A 19,420-nucleotide genomic window follows, 5' to 3' on the forward strand; every position below is an offset into this window, starting at 1 on the left:
GACGGCGAAGGACCGGATGCGCTTCTGCGGAGCAGGTTGTGCGCCGTCGCAAGAGGCTTAAAAACCGGTCTGGTCTCTTTCGGTCGTACTCAGTTGCAAGAGTGTGAACGGCGCTTAAAGCGGAATTTACACACGTGCAACCGAGTAGGACGGAGAAAGACGAGACCGGTTTTTAAGCCTGTTGCGACGTCTTAGGACCGGGTCCTGTGCTGCGGAGCTGGGCCTAAGACGTCGTAAGAGGCTTACAAACTGGTCTTGTTTCTCTCCGTCCTACTCGGTTGCCAGTGTGTAAATGGTGCTATAAGCGCCGTTCACACACTTGCAACTGAGGAAGACCGAGAGAGACGAGACCGGTTTTTAAGCCTTTTGCGACGGCTTAGGACCTGCTCCGCAGCAGCGCATCTGGTCTTACGCCGTCGCAAGAGGCTTAAAAACCGGTCTTGTCTCTCCCGGTCCTGCTCGGTTGCACGTGTGTGAACGGACCTGTAGGCTTTTGCTTTAGAGCATTTACTGCTGCATACGCCAGCACTTTTGGCGTATTAATACCAGGGTAAGTTAGCAGCAGGTGTATTGAAAAGGTCGGTACAACTAGTTCTAAATTTACGGCATATATTTTTGTTTATTATATTTATGCAGTTTTATTAGGGTAATCGTAATGATATTGGATAAAAATTTCAAGAAAGAATTACGCATAAAGGAACGAACACAGCCAGCACATTTTTGTGTTCTGTCCTGTGAATGTAAATCTCCCATAAAAAAAAAAGAATCATCTCTAATCGTTTTATTTTTAGCGACCCAACTACGTTACATTTTAACACGCACACCTTCACACGAGAGTTGTACATTGACGAAGTGCCTGAAAAAATTTGTGACCACGTTCCTCCTACCACCGATTTGCGTAAAAATAATTATATTTTTTTGAGGCGTCTCGAGCAGCCATTTTTTGGCTTTCGTTAAGCTTCGACCGTTTGTTTTTTTGTTTTTTTCGCGAAACATTGCATTATAGTTATTTGAAACTTATAACCTTGGTGATAACGTCACGGCTAGGAACAGTGTTGCGGAATCGGCAACCCTTCCATTGCAATTCCATTTGGGGAAATTAAAATTTCCGGCAATTCCATTCCTTTCAACTCCTCGGAATAGAGACATTGGCCCATTCCCACTCCAGGAATGGCTGAACTTCACCATTCTGTTTCTCCAATTCCTAAAGCTAAAAAATGGTCATTGACAGCCGCATTGTGTTATTGAAAAAAGCAGCATAAAGCTGTTAACGGTATCAAACACAGAGACGACTGTGAAAGCATGCAAGAAAATTCTCAAAGCGCTCATTTTGGTAAGCCGAAGGGTGGTCGTAAGAAACGCTTCGTGGCAACCTTTTGTCACTGTAGACATGGATAGCGCGATTAAGCGTAAAAGGCCTGCGAGTCCCCAACAAACGCCAAACTTAAAACCTCCCATTTTCTTCGCGAACGGACCGTCTATTGGGCAGGAGATCGAACTGTATACACTCCGTGCGGGAGCTATAGGGGGCGCCTTGAAAAACGCGCGCAGCGCCGCTAGCGGAGGAGCTGGCGTTCGACTGTGAGGCGCGTTCAGCAGCCTGCGGCGCTTTTTCGCATGCTAAGCTGTGGCGGCGGAAGCGCGCACGGTCTAAACTTTTGCTTTTTGAGCCGAAACGTTGAGGGTGACGTTGCATGAGTACTGGGGCAGAAGGGCATTTAGCTGTTCTCCACTTTTTATATATTGAGTTTGAATCGTTATTAGGGGTAATTTTTCTAGTTGCGGCCAAAAAAGGAGTTGGAGCAATTTTCCGAAAAGCAAGACGGCCGCCACCATAATTGCTCTGAGTGGGAAATTTATTTCGCGCGTCGCCGTAAACGTAGGACTGCTGGAACGATGATATTGGAGGCGAGTGAGATGTTCTCTAAGTTTCTGCACAAAGTGTGCCGAAGTGTGCCAAGTTTCATTAAGACAGCAGGTGTGAAAGTTATGTTTCTAACGAATAAAGAAAGAAAGCTGTACATATGTCCAATATTGGGCCCAAATTGTTGTGTTATAGTGGGCTGTGCAAAGTGCAGATTTGGGCACACAGGTGCTTGTACTTGACAGTAACATGACACAGCACTTATTATGCAAAAAAAAGGCGGCATAGGGAAAGCAGGTGAACATTTGGTTTGGACGGCGTAACTCAATAGGAACCGGTTTTGATCATGAAAAGGCTGTCAAGAGAATACCACTGGTCGGGGAGGTGGAGACTTTAGAGGTAGGAAGGGACTAGTGCACTGTACTTCCAATTGAAATAACTTTACGAAATGTGGCTTCAAAGCCGAGAAGACCAAGTTGCCGGCCAACACACGGTTTGGCCACCAAGGGCTTTTGCGGTCAGCTGTTGTGTAATAACCTGTTGTGCGAGGTGCTGATTTTCGGCGCGTAGGTACTTTGACATGACCGTCACTTGGCACAACACTTATTATAACAAAAAGAGTTGGCATAGCGAAACCAGGTGGAAATTTAGTTTGGGCGGCGTAACTAAATGGGAACTGGCTTTGACCGTCAAAGGCTGTCATATAATACCACTCATCGTGGGAGGTGCACACTTTACAGGTAGGAAGGGACCAGTGGACGGTACTTCCAGTTCTAACCACTTTGCAATAGGTGGCTCTAAAGCCGAGGAAAAAAAATTGTTGTCTACAGAACTCGGGGTGTCAGCGTTTCCACATCCAAAAGGAGGCTGATCAAGAAAGAAAGCACACCACATAAACTTCCATACTAAAACGTCAATTCTCCAGTGAGTTCGAGTTTCATTGTTGTTTTCTTTAGATCTATATTTGTCACTTTTTTTACCGTTCGAATCTTTCTTCATGAAGTACAGATTGCGTGCCATACTTGTCCGGAAATATCATCGACACGTACGATGGGGACGAAACTTCTTTGGAGGGCATGCCTCCAACGAAATTGGCACTGCATACCCGCGAGTGTGGGATGGCATTTCAGTTCGTCCCATCGGCGCTGACACATGTAGGCGTTACTGGTACGAAAACAAATGCAGAGCACAAAGCGGCAGTGTAGAACATGTCAGCCATGCCGACACAGTGGCAGACATGATCGGGAGACCAAATTTCTCGCGTGGTACGGCACGGCTCCATCGTTGTCGCTGTCCCACAAAACATCGGCGAGGTGAAAAACTGTGAAACTTTGTCTCCACGAGATACGACGCATAACTATTGAAGCACTTAATGATGCAGCACAGGCAGCACTTCATGCTGTGAACCCAGCGCAACCGCACCACTCCGACTTCAATGCGTACCAACGTACGCGGCGTGGTTTCGGTTTCGTTTTCTCTGGGGTTCTCACTGCCTACCTTCGGTACCGGCCGCGCGGCGGCGCGCCAGTCGCGTCGCACGGAGTGTATAGGGGGCGCTCTGACCCGCTTGTTTTCCCCACGCTCGGTGTTTACTCAACACAAGGCCTGTGCACATGCCGACAGGCCTTATGGGCATGGCCATGTCATCTTCTACAATAGAGCGCGGGGCGCAGTTTAATGTAAAAAATGCTAACAATCGACGAAGCAACGTTAAGTGCCGGATCTATCCTCAGAGAATGCGAGCTTGACCCACTTCGGCTTTTGTGCTGAGCTGGGATCGTCCATGCTGCCTTGTTCATGCAGGCCGTAGTGGAAACAAAACAGCCCTTCCTCCCCCTCGCCGGAGAACACGAACTCCAGCCGAACGCTGACGCCGCGTTCGGTTATGTCGGCCGAACGCTGCGTCATTGTATTTGTTGTCCCCATACGTGTAGTTGTTAGGTTAACCGCTTGGGGCGTCACGGTCTGTCCTCCTCCCCAATAGACCGTTCCATTACGGTCATAACAGAGAGGGTAAAAGAGAAAAGAATGCACTCCCCCTCTCACCCGCATCTCGTCTGCTCCGCCGAGTGGGCTGTAGCTAGCGTCCGGCTGGCGTGCAAACTTTGTTTAAAATCGCGTCAATCTGGAAATTTCAAGCGCAGATGCGCAGATTTTAGTATGCCAGTTATCGTGTAGTACTATGCTAGATAAAACAAGACTAACAGGGTTCAATTCCGCTGTTTCCTGCGTGCAAATAAAAAAGAAATAGGGAAAACTCTGTCAGATTGGCTGGTCTCTCCGGCGAAAAGTAAATCCGGTTGCTGCACGCTTTTTAATATACAAAGTTCGTACTGGTGTAGGCCTTTAGCGTCCATGAATGGAAGTCTGAAATAATGAATAAAAACGTGCTCTCCTTTCACAATATATGCAGTGGTTGAGAATAGTACTGCCGGCTGACTCTACTGCTATTTAAGTAACGGAAAAAAGATATGCTACTTGATCATTTACCGAACTAGAACAACAGAGAGCTATAGGCTGATTTTGGAGTAGCCACAACTATTCTAAGAACGCGAACCACTTCACAACGGCAGCCACGAGCGGGAGTTCGATGTTCCGTACTGCCCGCCGATACAGCCCAAAGATGGAGAACGGCAACGTCCCGGTTTGTTGTCTGCTAGCGGTGTCGGGCGCGTGCCCTCTCTCTCGTTTTACCCCGCCGAACCCGCTGAACTTCCCGGATATGTCGAGAGGGCGCTGCGGTCGAACAAAATGGTGCCGCCCAGAGAGCGTTAAATGGAGTGGTCTATACCTTCCACAGATGCATGGTTAGCGTGTTGTTTGTTTGACACAGTGTTGGAAAAAATACTCGATAAAAGTATTTAAGTTAATTTGATAAATACCGGCTTCATAAATTATTTAAAAAACTCCTCAAGTTACTTTCAAGGTAAAGTGTCTTGAGTCAAGTACAAATACTTAGAAATGTAACTCAATTACTTTTGAAGATACTTCCGCATTGCATAATTTGTATCGTCGTCAGTAGCAAACACAATTATACAGCTGCGCAAACCTGGTTTACGAGAAGGGTTTATTATCACGCAACAACACAAAACGGAAAAGGAAAGCACCATGAGGCTATTTTATGCTGTCCAACTATAACGAGCAGGACATTGTCATGAATGACAAATGATGAGGCACTGAATAACTGAAGAAGCTAAACGTTCAATGGGCAAACTTGTGCCCAAAACAAAATAAAGAAAGGCTAGCGTCGCAGGCATTGATGTCGGCGAAACAGCAGGATCGAGCGCTGGGGCCAAACTGACTCCGGACCGCCACTCGGAGTACCTTTTGTTCCCGCGTGGGTTTCTGGAACATTCAGCGTAGAAAGTTCGGCGCGTAGAACATTCGTCACTCGATCAGACGACAAGGTTCTCGAACTTTCGAAAATGTCAAGTTAAAAAAATAAGGAAAAAAGGAGTCCGCTCCCTGGTATCGGACCCGGAGCCTCCGCGCGAGAGCCAAGCGCGGTAACCATTCGGCCACGCGCCCCATGGTTAACATTCACCAGCTCGCCTGCACCCTTACTATATTATCGCTGATCACTGATAGATGTTACAAAACATTTCTCGGACAACAAGAAAGAGATCGCTTTAGCTATTGGGAAGGAGATCAGACCGTGGTGCCCCAAGCGGTTAGCTTTAGAACTACGTGGATGGGGACAACAAATACAATGACTCAGCGCTCGGCTGACTTAATCGAACGCGGCGTCAGCGTTCGGCTGGGGTTCGTGTTCTCCCGAGAAGGGAAAGGGAGTCTCCTTTGTTACCACTCCGGCCTGCACGAACAATGCAGCATGCATGGTGCTCGGCTCAGCACAAACGCCCAAGTGGGTCAAGCACGGATCCTCTGACGACTGCTTTCGGGAGAGATCCGGCGCTTAACGTCAATTATTTCGTTACTTTACTAATTTCTGGCATTTTTAAATTACACTGTGCCCCGCGCTCTATTAAAAAAGATGACATGAACATGCCCACAAGGCCTGTGGGCATGTGCACAGGCCTTGGTTGGGTAAACACCGAGGTGTGGAGACAACAAACGGGTTAGAGTCCCTCGCCAATAGTGACAGCGCCGAATATCACATCTTGCGGCGCACCTTAGACGCATCGTTTAACTACAATCCATATTCTCTATATGGGGAGTTCACTATAAACGAACTTGGGATACGGATATGAGTGAATAAATTAACAAAGAGAACCCACATAATAGCCACCACAGTGGTCGCACCTTCTTCAAATGGGTTGCGTTCAGAAAGGCACTCAACGCTGAAAGACGCTTTGTTGGCATTTTGCGAGGTTATCCAGCTCCTAGTTTGTTTCCTGTACTGTTCTCTGCTTACCAATGTTCGCTTACAGACAGCGTTCGCGAGAGCAATAGGTGACATACTGACGACAAAAAGAAAAGAAAAAGAAACCTTGACGTTTTGCCCTAGCGGGGTCAAATATACAAGCAAAACAAAAATGTCTGTGTGTGTGTGTGTGGTGTGTGTGTGTGTTTGTGTGTGTGTGTGTGTGTGTGTGTGTGTGTGTGTGTGTGTGCGCGCGCACGTGTGCGCTTCTTATTTTCTTCTATTTTTATTTCTTGTCACTCAAGCCTGCATTGTTGTCGTAGGTCGTTTCCCGGTCTTAAGCGCGAAACACATGTACGACGAAACCGTCCGATCCGACGTGCGGACTGCCGGGATGACCTTGGGAGGAGAGGGTTTTCGTAGCATCGGAGAGCGTGAAAAACCCTCGCCTCCGACCGTCGTATTGCGCGGTCGGACGTCGGATCGGACGGTTTCGTCGTACATGTGTTTCGCGCTTTAGTTACGCCTCATGGTAGCATCTTTACTTCCGTAAAACCACACCTTTTGTGTGAGAATTTTTGGGGGGGAAACCTTATGGAAACAAAAAGCACCTTTAGGAAGGCGAGGGGAAAACCTTCAATGTACGAAATTCGGGCTGGAACATGAGTCACAATCAGCAAAAAAACTATCTTTTCACGAGCTCAGTCTAAGTCACCGTAGCTTATCGGAGCTAGCAACAGGATTTGGTTGTTCGAAACAATGTTCACGTTTGCTCGCGCCACACTTACTCTGCTTCATAGCGAAAAACTCGGAAAATGGCATAATGTCAAAAATGTATTTAAGATACAAGAGACAAGATACCCGAAATTGTAATTAAATTAGAGTATCAAATACTCTTGATCAAAAGTATTTGCAAGATACGAAGATACTCCAGATAGTATTTAAACTACAGTATCTTGAGTAGAGTATTTAAGATAGGCAGAAGTCTGGTTTGATAAGGCCTTAAAAACGTCGTTTTTGTGCGCGGTAAAAGAAGTAAAACTTGTGCTTGGGCGAGTTGGCGCAAGAAGAAGCTATCGTGCTCTCTGCTTCGAATACTTCGCAACAGCACCGCTAGTGCGCTGTTAAGGCCCGCCCACAATGGCAATAAAACGCGTGCCGCAGAACCCGTTGTACGGGAAGATTTTCCTGCTGCGACAGAATATGGCTCCGTGTTCATTCTCGTTCACGTCTCTTTTGTGTTTCGATGGCACTGTTTCATAGCTCTAGCTGTCTGTGACGTCCCTATCAATATCTTCAAGTTTTTTTGGATTCTAAGGATTTTCTTACTAACTTCCCGCTGCCTAAACGAACACACAGCACACACGCGCACAATTAAATTCGAGATATAAATCCCCATGGACATCTGTAAAAGGTTATTCGGTGGGTGATTTATATGTATCTCAAAGTCCAACCAGTGCATTGTGAATGAAGCGTATATCCGAAAGAGGAATTTGCTGTCTTTCAGGGGTATGTGACAAGAAAGGTAGAAAGAGAGAAAATCAACGATTCAGCTCCGTTTGAAACAGTCTTCTGTGCTTTTTTTCTTCAACTTCAAAGTTTCATTTTTGTTTTCCTCACCACAGTCTTGGTTTTAAACATCATGATTCATATTTAAACTGTTTTTCTAATGTAGTTTTAATTTTACGTCAGCCTTAGTCAAGCGCCTATTTCAATAATTTTGATGTGGGGAAGCCTGTATAAGGCTACGTTTACATGGATGCGACGTACGTAGCGCATAGAATTAAGTTAGCGCATGGAATCCACTTTAACCACCGATTTTCCGGTTAACCGATCGTTTCCGCTTTGCCTACCATGCCGGATATCGCGATGACAGGGAGGGAGGGGGGGGGGGGGACGGGGGGCTATTAGTGAAGTCCATCGGCCACGATGCGGTTGGTGCAGAAAACGGAGGTGGCGGGGGGAGGGGGAGTTTGATGGTCATCTTAGCCTTTCGCCCCTCTTTCCTTCTCCTCTTTCTCCCGTCCTTCAGACACTCGATTCGATTCGCTAGAGTTTACATGGTGGTCTGGGTACGGCTTGATCATCTCAAACCACCCCCTTTCAACGGACCAAATTGGACTCGCTCTGATGCGCTTGGCTATCGAATCGAGGCGTTTACATGGGACGATTCGATACGCTAACTGGATTGGATGCGCTACTGTCGTATCTATGTAAACGCAGCCTAAGACACCGTTATTAGCAGTCAATAAATGTTGATAGTGAACAGGAAATTTCCAATTCACCTTAGTTTCCGTTCGATGGAAATTGAAGTCAAAAAAGGCTTCAAAGCTCTAAACATTAAAATGGTCTCTTACTTACCCACGGTCGCCTTACGAACGTATGCTGAATCGCCAGAATATTGAAGTGCAAGGCTGAAAAAAAGGAATACCGCTATTACTGTCTTTGCATTTAATGAAAAAAAAAAACACCATCTTTAAATGTACTAACACCATCCTTCAAAAACGATTAAAGATTTTGCATCTTTTACTTTTAGCATTGTTTATCTTGTCACAAAGGACAGAAAACACATCTCCTTCCTTCGAAATGTTGCGATTCCGCCGCGTAATCGTGAGTCAGAAATTCGAGTATTTCCTGACCTGCAGCCGCGGGCGACGACCTTGAGAACCACGTGGCGTGACGTCAATAGGGGACTTCTAAAAGTATGGGAAGTTCTTCAAATACCAGCTCGATAAGAGGTCATTTTTCTATAAATCTTGCCGTCCCGACATAAATATAAATGCGTAAAAAACCTGGTATAATCACCAAAACTTCGATCATACGGAGTTTTAGTGGCACCATCCATCCCAGGTCAACAAAACCGTCAGCTCTATCAGCTACCGCGAACAGCCGCCAGAAGCCACAAGGGGACGGGGGCAGAGCTAGACGGGGATGGCCGGACCCGGACGAAACTTTTCTACTTTTGCATGTTGACCGCGCTGCGCGAGCGCGTGGTCACGTGGTCGCGAACGTGTGAGTTCTCGCTGCTCACTGATGGCTGTAGAGAGAGAGCTTCACCGGAACCCCGCGCGTCCCCCTCTCACGTCACAGAGCACGCGACTCGGAAGATGGTGAAGGAGTTGAGAGGTGCCGGAAACTTCATTCATCGTGAATTTTTAAAATAAAATTAGGACATGGAGGCAAGAGCGGTTCCTTGTTTTTTACTTCAAAAAACTCGAAACACCAACTCCCAGATTGTTTAAAAAAAAAAACAGTGAAATTGTCCCACAGCTCCTATAGAAAAAAATAAAACATAAGATCGCAACATTGCTCTAATTATGTGAGACACCAGATACAAGACACTCTTCGAGTCGACAGTTGTAAAAGCCGAAAGAATCGCTATCACTCGAAGAGAAAAACAATATTGCATTGATTTTTTAAATAGGGTAATTTGATAATACGAGCAACTATGTTTATCACTTCGAACTGAGTGACACTAAAAAATACGGGCGTGACTTCTTTCTATCACTTGGACGACGAGAATAATAATAATAAGATGAGCTTCTACGTTTACACTAATGAAGGTAAAGAAGACATTTAAAAAAAAACGCATTCCTTTTTGTACGATCAAAACTGTCCAGTGCCCACTTGACCATTGGCTGCTGGAACAAGAATTTCAGTACAATTTCTTTCTAATTCTTTTTCCGGCTCCCTCTGGAATTATGTGTGGCTCTTTTTTTCTTTTTCTTTGTGATATTTTTGAAGACAATGGTATATTCACGCTGTTTTCGGTTTGTTAAGTTTTCGAACCAGGGCATTCACTCCAGAAAAGACAGAATTATGGAGCACGATTGGCGAATTTTTCTACGTAGTAAAACCCTTGCTTCTTCCCCTTTTGGCTTCATTGGACATCGACCTTGCATATCCGCTTGTGACTTTCTTGCCACCGGCAAGGCTTGGCTGGGCGCCAACTCGTGCTCGCGAAAAAAAAAAAGACGGTTATTAAAAACGTAGAACAGCAGCCACTGCGGTCACCGACCGCTCCGACTAACGGAACGTTTAAAACACACACAAAAAAAATATTTTTTTTTCGGATAAACTTTGAAAAGTTTGTTTCTGTCCTAATTATATGCCCTTACAAAAAAAAAAGAAATAGTTCATTGAACATCACTGAGAAAATTATAGTTGAGTAGGTTATAAATTACACTATCCCCTTAACAGTTGACCAAATTAATACTGTCACGGGTGGCGACTAAAAAACGATAAATAAACAGGAAGAAATAAACGTTTAATGTGGCGAACTTGTGCCAAAAATAAAAGAGTACAAAAGATAATAATAGAGCGTCGAAGTCGGCGTGGCAGCAGAGTCGAACGCTGGGGCGAGACTGACTGTGGCTCGCCACGCGGAGCTACTTATGTACATGAGTGGTCTTCTGGAATAATCGGCGTAGAAACTTCGACGCGTAGAAAATTCGGGCCTGGAACAAGCAACATGATTCTCGAATTCTCCAGAACACTAAATTGCAGGAATAAACAAAAGACACGTCACTCCCAGGATTCGAACCCTACCTTTTCGCGTGGGGTGCAAGTGCGATAATCGTTAGGCCACGCGCGCGCTGCCTACTTGGCCAGCTGCGTGCGCGGCATTACTCCCCCCTTTAAAAAGTGCATCGACCCGATGCAACCCAAGAACAAACAAATAAAAATAACGGTAAACTAAAGAGTCCTTTGGAACAAATAAGGTCCACAGTCCTATCTAGCGTAGTACGGCTTCAGTCGCACGACGTGGACGACTTCCGGTCATGGTGGGCGGCGTGATGATGCTCTTGTTCCGTCGGGCATCACCTCGTAGTTCAGGTCCCCGAGTCGACGAAGCACTTTGTAAGGTCCAAAGTAACGTTTCAGGAGTTTCTCACTGAGGCCGCGGCGGCGAATCGGTGTCCACACCCACACCCTGTCTCCGGGCTGGAAGTGGACGTCCCGACGACGAAGGTTGTAGCGGCCAGTGTCGAGACGTTGTTGGGCTTGAATCCGGAGTCTGGCGAGCTGACGGACTTCTTCTGCCCTTTGGGCAACCACCTGGGCGTCGTCGCTTGCGTCGACAGCCGGTTCGTGGGGTAACATAGCGTCCAGCATTGTCGTTACCTTCCGCCCATGCACCAGTTGAAAGGGTGTCACTTCGGTGGTTTCTTGTACGGCCGTGTTGTAGGCAAAGGTGACATACGGCAACACCTCGTCCCATGTCTTGTGCTCCACGTCGACGTACATGGAAATCATGTCGGCGATGGTCTTGTTGAGTCTTTCCGTCAGCCCGTTGGTCTGATGGTGGTACGCCGTGGTGCGACGATGGCTGGTGTGGCTGAGACGAAGGACTTCTGCTGTCAGCTGGGCCATGAACGAGGATCCACGGTCTGAGATCAGGACTTCGGGAGCGCCGTGCCGGAGGACAATGGATTCAATGAAAAACTTGGCAACTTCCACAGCAGTTCCGAAAGGAAGGGCTTTCGTTTCGGCGTACCCCGTGAGATAATCTGTGGCGACGATGATCCATCGATTTCCTGACGTCGACGGCGGAAAAGGCCCAAGTAGATCCATTCCGATCTGCTGGAAAGGTGCCGTTGGCGGAGGAATTGACTGCAAGAGTCCGGCCGGCCTCGTTGGAGGTTTCTTTCGTCGCTGGCATTCATGGCATGATCGTCTGTATAGGTGGACGGTTTTGGGGAGCTTGGGCCAGTAATACTTTTCACGAATACGGGCCAGTGTCCGGCTGTAACCAAGGTGTCCGGACGTCGGGTCGTCGTGGCAGGCTTGGAAGACCTCCTCTCGAAGGTCGGTCGGGATTACCAGCAGCCACGTGGAGTTGTTGTTGCCGAAGTTCTCTTTGTAGAGAACTCCTTGTCTAATGGCGAAGGTCGGCAGGGCTCGTGAAAAAGCGCGTGGTATGGCACTCCCACGCCCTTCCACGTGCTCTATTAGTGCACGAGCTCAGGATCGTCTCGTTGACGTCGGGCCATGTCGTCGCTGTTCACTGCGCCCAGGAAACACTCGCCGTCATCGTCGTCGCTGCTGTCGGAGGGTGTTTCGACGGGAGCTCTGGACAGGCAGTCGGCGTCGCTGTGCTTGCGGCCCGACTTGTAGACTACGGTCATGTTGAACTCTTGTAGTCGGAGACTCCATCGTGCAAGGCGTCCTGACGGGTCCTTGATGTTCGCCAGCCAGCAGAGCGAATTGTGGTCCGTGACTACGCGGAACGGGCTTCCGTATAAGTACGGACGAAACTTCGTGATCGCCCAGACGACCGCAAGGCATTCTTTTTCAGTCGTGGAGTAATTTCGCTCCGCCTTGGACAATGTCCGACTTGCGTAAGCGATGACTCGCTCGGTGCCCTCTTGTACTTGAACCAGTACCGCGCCAAGTCCTACGTTACTTGCGTCCGTGTGAATCTCGGTTTCCGCATCCTGGTCGAAATGTCCAAGAACAGGAGGCGCCTGCAGTCGTCGCTTCAGCTCGTCAAATGTCTGCTGCTGCTCCTCGGCCCATTCGAACTTCTCGGCGTCCTTCGTGAGGCTTGTGAGCGGTGCGGAAATCCTTGCGAAGTCTCGAACGAAGCGCCGATAGTAGGCACATAGCCCAAGGAACCTTCGCACGGCTTTCTTGTCCGTCGGCGCTGGAAATGCTGCGACGGCGCGAGTCTTCTCTGGGTCGGGGCGAACGCCTTCGTTACTGACCACGTGACCTAGGAACTTCAGCTCGTCATAGGCGAACCGACACTTTGACGGCTTCAGGGTGAGTCCGGCGGTTCGTATGGCTTGGAGAACAGCCTGTAGTCGTCGCAGGTGCTCGTCGAAGTCGTTGGAAAACACTACGACGTCGTCGAGGTAGACGAGACAGCTCTGCCACTTCAGTCCTGCCAGTACAGTGTCCATGACACGCTGGAAAGTTGCTGGCGCCGTGCACAGTCCGAAGGGCATCACCTTGAACTCGTACAGCCCATCCGGCGTGACGAAAGCTGTCTTCTCTCGGTCCCGCTCGTCGACTTCGATCTGCCAGTAGCCGCTCTTCAGGTCCATCGATGAAAAGTATCGGGAGTGGCGCAGCCGGTCTAACGTGTCGTCGATGCGGGGGAGCGGATAGACGTCTTTCTTCGTCACCGCGTTCAGTTGCCGGTAGTCCACGCAGAACCTAAGTGTTCCGTCCTTCTTATTAACCAGTACGACTGGAGAGGCCCAGGGACTGCTTGAAGGTTGGATTATGTCGTCGTTCAGCATCTCTTGAACTTGCTCCTGGATCACTTCCCTTTCTTTAGCGGTGACTCTGTACGGTGACCGATGCACAGGCCGCGCGTCGTCCTCGGTAACGACGCGGTGCTTCACAACGGTGGTTTGGCGCACCTTTGACGACGTGGCAAAGCAGTCGCGGTATTCGGTGAGGAGGTCACTGAGCTGTCGTCGTTTCAGGCCCAGAAGCTTAGGGTCAATGTCGAGCTGCGCTGGCGACGTACTGTCTTGTTGAGGTGGCGAGGATTCGTCAGTAATGGCGGCGATAGCGGTGGAGTTTCGGAGTTCCTCGACCTGGCCCACGGCTGTACCTTTTGTGAGGTGTTGCGCTTCATTTCGAAAGTTCGTCACGAGGACCACAGTGCGGCCATCCTGAAGTTCAGCAACTCCTCTTGCGACGCCTATTCCTCTTCCAAGAAGCAACTGGAGGCTTCCTTCGAGCAGAACTTCGCCGCAGAAAGCTTCGGTGATCCCGACGGGTACGAAAACACTCGACCGCGGCGGTAAGTTCACGTGGCTTGCGAGGACTCGGACCGCAGCCGACGTCGCTATGGGTTCCTCCGGTGGTGAAACAGGTTTTCGTAGCGTTAACCGGTTTGCTCCAAGGTCGATGACGGCGCCATACTCGCAGAGGAAGTCCATTCCGAGGATAACGTCCCTGGAACAGTCTTGCAGAACGACGAACTTCACAGGGCACGTCTCACCGTGGATCTCGACGCGAGCAGTGCATCGCCCGACTGGTGTGATGAGGTGCCCACCGGCGGTTCGTATTTGAGGGCCTTCCCACGGCGTTGTCACTTTTCGCAGGCGGCGAGAGAGCCTCCCACTCAAGACTGAGTAGTCTGCTCCGGTGTCCACGAGTGCCGATGCGTCGCGGCCGTCGATAATGATGTGTAGGTTGTTGGACACCGATGCAGGGACGTCTTTGCGATGCGTAGCGTCGAGAGAGTGGAAGCGCTCCGGCGTTCTTGGAGGCTCTTTACGTCGGTCGTCTTCGGCAACTCCACCTCCAGGGGTTGCCGCGCCTAGTTTCCCTGGCGTGGAGCGAGGGGCGACAGGCTTTCACGTCGGGGTCGGTGCATCGGCGAGGCTGGACGTCGTGGCGACGGTGACCGGAACTCTCGGCGGGACGCTGGCTCAGGAGACTGAGGTCGTCGCAGGTACTCGTCGATTTCCCGAGGGCGTTCACCATAACGTGGCCGTGGGTCGTTCGGGTGGAACCCGCGCAACCCGAGTCGTCGGTACGGGCATCGGCGGTAAGTGTGGTCTGCTTCCCCGCAGTGGAAGCACAGGGGGCGTCGATCGGGCGTCCTCCACACGTCTGTTTTTCTGGGTGCGGGATGTTCCGGACGGACGTACGGGACCCGCTCTTCTTGTCGTCGGATGTAGTGTGGTGTTGGGGCGTCTCGTCGAGGTGGCGGCGTGTATTGGTGAGCAGCCGGTGGTGGTCGTCGCGCTACTGAAGCGTAGGTTACCACCGGTTCCTCTGGTTCAGCGATGTCGACAGGAGACTCCGGTTGAATGGCACGCTGCACTTCTTCTTTAACGAGCTCGGTGAGTGAGAGCGCAGCTGGTCGTTCTGCTGCCGGCACCAACTTCCTAAGCTCTTCGCGGACAATGTCTCTGACCATCTCACGGATCGCAGTGGGGTCAGAGTTGCCGGAACTGATGCTGCAGGTAGATGGTGAAATCACGGTGACGCCATTATACCGCTGGTAATGGCTCGCCCTTGCGAGGAGCGCCCTTTCAAGGTTGGTTGCCTCCGAGATGAAGCTTTCTACCGTCGACGGAGGGCTACGGACAAGGCCGCCGAAAATGTCATCCCGGACACCTCGCATGAGTACCCGCAGCCTCTTTTCATCTGTGGCCTGCGGGTCGGCGCGGGCGAACAGGCGGAGGACGTCTTCAGTGAAAGATGTCACGCTTTCCTTGGGTCCCTGGTTTCTCCCTCGAAGCAGGTCTTCGGCGCGCTCACGTCGGTGTTGACGGACAAATGTTTTCTTCAATTCGTTCTTACAAACTTCCCACGTGGTCAAGGCGACTTCGTGATTTTCAACCCCTGCCTTGCCGTTCCTTCCAGTGAGAATTAGATGTTCTGGAGGCGCTGCTCATCAGTCCATCCGTTGTGGCGGGCCACTCGGTCGTACTGCAGGAGCCAGTCTTCTACGTCTTCGTAGAGTTCACCGTGGCAGGGGGCAGCCGTCCGCGGTGCGACGGGCATGTAGATGACGGTAGAAGCGGCGGGGGCTTGCGACTGGTTGGCCATCGTCGGCCTCGTTGGCTGCCTGGTCCGGGGTGGCAGAAGTCCGTGTTTCGGGGGTACACCTTGGGTGCGGCGACTGGATCGGGTCTCGATCTGGTCTTCGCTCGGTCCTCGGGAGGCTGGGTCCGGACTTGCACTGCGGGAACTCGGAGGGGAGCGCTGCACGGACATGCGGTACCCCGCACCTCCACCAAAATGTCACGGGTGGGGACTAAAAAACAATAAATAAACAGGAAGAAATAAACGTTTAATGTGGCGAACTTGTGCCAAAAATAAAAGAGTACAAAAGATAATAATAGAGCGTCGCGGGCGTCGAAGTCGGCGTGGCAGCAGAGTCGAACGCTGGGGCGAGACTGACTGCGGCTCGCCACGCGGAGCCCCTTATGTACATGAGTGGTCTTCTGGAATAATCGGCGTAGAAACTTCGACGCGTAGAACATTCGGGCCTGGAACAAGCAACATGATTCTCGAATTCTCCAGAACACTGAATTGCAGGAATAAACAAAAGACACGTCACTCCCAGTATTCGAACCCTACCTTTTCGCGTGGGAGGCAAGCGCGATAATCGTTAGGCCACGCGCGCGCTGCCTACTTGGCCAGCTGCGTGCGCGGCAATACTACACCTGAAATAGACTACGCACTCTAGAATTATTATGTGACTTTAAAGATAGAAGTAACAAAAGATTGCGAACGACCACACAAAGTAAACAGCGATTGATAGCGGCACCAACTGCGTTGTGGCGCAGCATGTTGAAAGAATTCAGTCAGTGTGCTGTAGAGTGTTTGGAATGGGTTCTTTGTTTTCAGTGCAATTGATGTAGGATACGCGGGCGAGGACATATTTACTTTGGTGAAACGATTGTGCGAGATGTTGCGTGTTGTAGAAGGACGCTGAGGCCTACGTTATTTGTTTGAAATGCTTTTTCAGAACGGAGGCGCCGGTGACCGTACGGACGCCAGATATTCTGTAGAGGCACGGGGAGCACACGAGAATGTACCCAGGGCGGCGGCAGTGGGGAAGCGAGGGAGCGCGTCCACACATCGCGACCACGTGGTGATTTCGCAACGGCGGCTGCCAGAGAGGGGAGGGGGGGGGGAGGAAGGGAAAGCGTCCCCAGAGGATACGTGGATGTGGCAGGAGCGATGGGGCTGCGGATAGGCGTCCTCCTCGTGATTACGTGGGTTTTTTCTGAACAGCGGCGGACTCCAGGGGGGAGGGTCGGGAGGAAGCGAGTGATGGAGCTTTGCCACATTTGGCGTGTATGTGTGGGGAACGACGGGGAGAGTGACAGCAGTGCCTCTGCTGTAGTGTGGGGTTTTGCGTGCGTACATAAGCATGTTTTGCTTGTAAGGGCAAAAGTGCTGCGGTTGTAAAACGCTTTTTCGTTTATTAGTTATTTTCTGGGTTCACGCACAAAAACTAACTCTTTTTTGAAACGTTTGCTTTAATGTGACGTATTGGGCTAGCTGGCTTGAGAAGAAAATAACTTAAAAACAAAAAAACAGCGGCAAAAAAAAAACTTTGACAAAAGTATAGAAACACACACGCCTTTCTGTCGTGTGTGATTCTATACCCTTGTCCAAGTTTTTTCGCTGCTGCTCCTCCTAACGTGTTCACGTTTGGTTTCTTGAAGGTATGGCTTGCGGTTTTTTTTTTACTGAGGTGTCGTCCTATGAAACAAACGAAAGAGAGTGCTTAGAGTTCGGTCACGGAATGCGTGATGCAGGCAGCACGTCGCTATCAGTGGCTAAGCTTCTTTAATATTACATTGGATATTTTTTTTTCATAATGATATTACGGACTTCAATTGAGCCCCCTTTTGTCTAGCATTCAACACTCCAGCTAACTTTTGTAAAAACTGTGAGTGCGCAGGCGAGCTGGTGGATGTTGATCATAATTTAGAAAACCCGAGGCTGTGGTAAAAGCAAGGAAACGGAGTCGAAGAAGAAAGACAGGAGAAAAGAACATCTCAAACTCAGCTACTGCGTTTATTTCCTCAAAGCCTTATATACCCACAATCTAACCATCGACCACCGACGTCTCAATGTCGTCCTTTGTTCTCTATACAATCCTACCCACACTGGTCTTCACCTCAACCGTACACGGTCACCTCAATCCCAACTGAAAGTTTAGGACCTAAAACAAAACAAACAAACGGAACCACTTCCTTTCCAACCGGACTCTGGAAAGGCTGTGCAATATCTAACCGAGAACTGATAAGACTTCCGAGTGAACCCCTGCGCGCAAAATGACTAATCCCAAGTTCACTTACAACTATTAAAAAAAAAAAAAAAAAACTTTCTAGATTTTAAGAAATTCTTGGAACTTCTTCCGAGTTGCATCGAAGCATGACTGATACAATTGCTGATGGATTTGATACGAACTGTCTCTCTTATGAGCCTCTTAGTGTTGTTGTGTTCTCTGTGCACAATGTCAGTTTGCGACCAATGTGCCGTACACTTGTTACACTCACTAATGTGTTTAGCAATCTCTGAATTGGATGCGTTTATTTTTACATTTCTTTTGTGCTCTACCAATCTATCATTTACACACCTTGCCGTCTGCGCCACATACTTGAAACCGCATTCCAGTGGTATTTCATAGACGACCCCTTCCTTGCAATCAACCGACTTATCACGGTGCGCTTTCTGACACATTTTCTGACTCATCTGAAACGGTGTCAAACGGTTCAGCTTAAAGTCGGACTTAAACGCTACATCTATCCCAAATTTCTTTGCGCATGCATTAAGGTTATGAGAAATTGCGTGAAAATACGGAATAACCGCATAATGCCTTTTCGCTTCCTTGTCTGGTCGTTGCTTAGCCTTTTGCTGTAATTCCGATTGCCTTTTTATGAACACACTGTCATAGCCTGCATCTTCTAACCTTGACCACTGCCTTTCTACCGCACAACCCATAAAATGGGCACACGACTTATCCAGTGCGTTGCTCATTAGAGATTTGACTACACCTGCTTTTACTGATTTAGCATGACAACTTTTTCTACTCAAAACGGGTTTTGCGGCCATTGTTCCGTACTCCCAACATAGACCCCCCTCAACGTGAATGCGTAAGTCCAGAAATTGTAGAACGTCATTGTGCGGCTTTTCCAAGGTGAACTTAAGTTCCGGCGCCGCTCCCCTCACTGTCTGTTCCAACTCGAGTATATCCTCCTCGCGAAATGAGCAGATGAAAATATCATCGACATATCTTCTTAAAAGCCCGTACTCGATGAGATACATTTCAATTTATCCGTTACGGCAGCATCCATGTTGTTAAGGTATATTTCTGCTAGCATTGGAGCAACCGATGAAGCGATACATACGCCATCTCTTTGTACAAATTTGCGTTCATTGAATTCGACTACCGTTGCCTGGAGGTACAGATCCAGAATTGACAAAAAACTATCCATCGTTATTCCTAAGTTGGATTGAAAATGAACCAAATTTAATTCCAGAGCCTCACGAACTCTCTGCATTAGACGTGCCTTCTCTAGCGAATAATATTAGTCCTTAATGCCCACGGAGACTACCGAACATCTCTTCCTATGAACTCCTTCCAGGGTACTGATCAATTCATTCGAATTCTTAAGGGCAGACGTTTTTCAGGCTTCACAAGATTCAACCCTTGCTGAAGAAATCGTGAGATGGTGTGCTGCCACGTTCCATTCTCGTTCACCACTATACGAAAGGGCATGTCTACTTTGTGATCT

General features: G+C 49.0%; 1 protein-coding gene across 1 annotated transcript in view; it reads right to left on the reverse strand.

Moving 5' to 3' along the window:
- Positions 1-19,420, reverse strand: part of LOC115310419 (GTP-binding protein RHO4) — a 173,421-nt gene that overhangs the window by 56,354 nt on the left and 97,647 nt on the right. Inside the window, exon 8 of the mRNA XM_029968790.3 lies at positions 8,550-8,602. Within this exon, the coding sequence (XP_029824650.3) occupies positions 8,550-8,602 (53 nt within the window). The remainder of the gene's footprint in view (positions 1-8,549; positions 8,603-19,420) is intronic.

Source organism: Ixodes scapularis, unplaced genomic scaffold (assembly GCF_016920785.2).
Source record: "Ixodes scapularis isolate PalLabHiFi unplaced genomic scaffold, ASM1692078v2 PGA_scaffold0__279_contigs__length_252992795, whole genome shotgun sequence".
NCBI lineage: Eukaryota > Metazoa > Arthropoda > Arachnida > Ixodida > Ixodidae > Ixodes > Ixodes scapularis.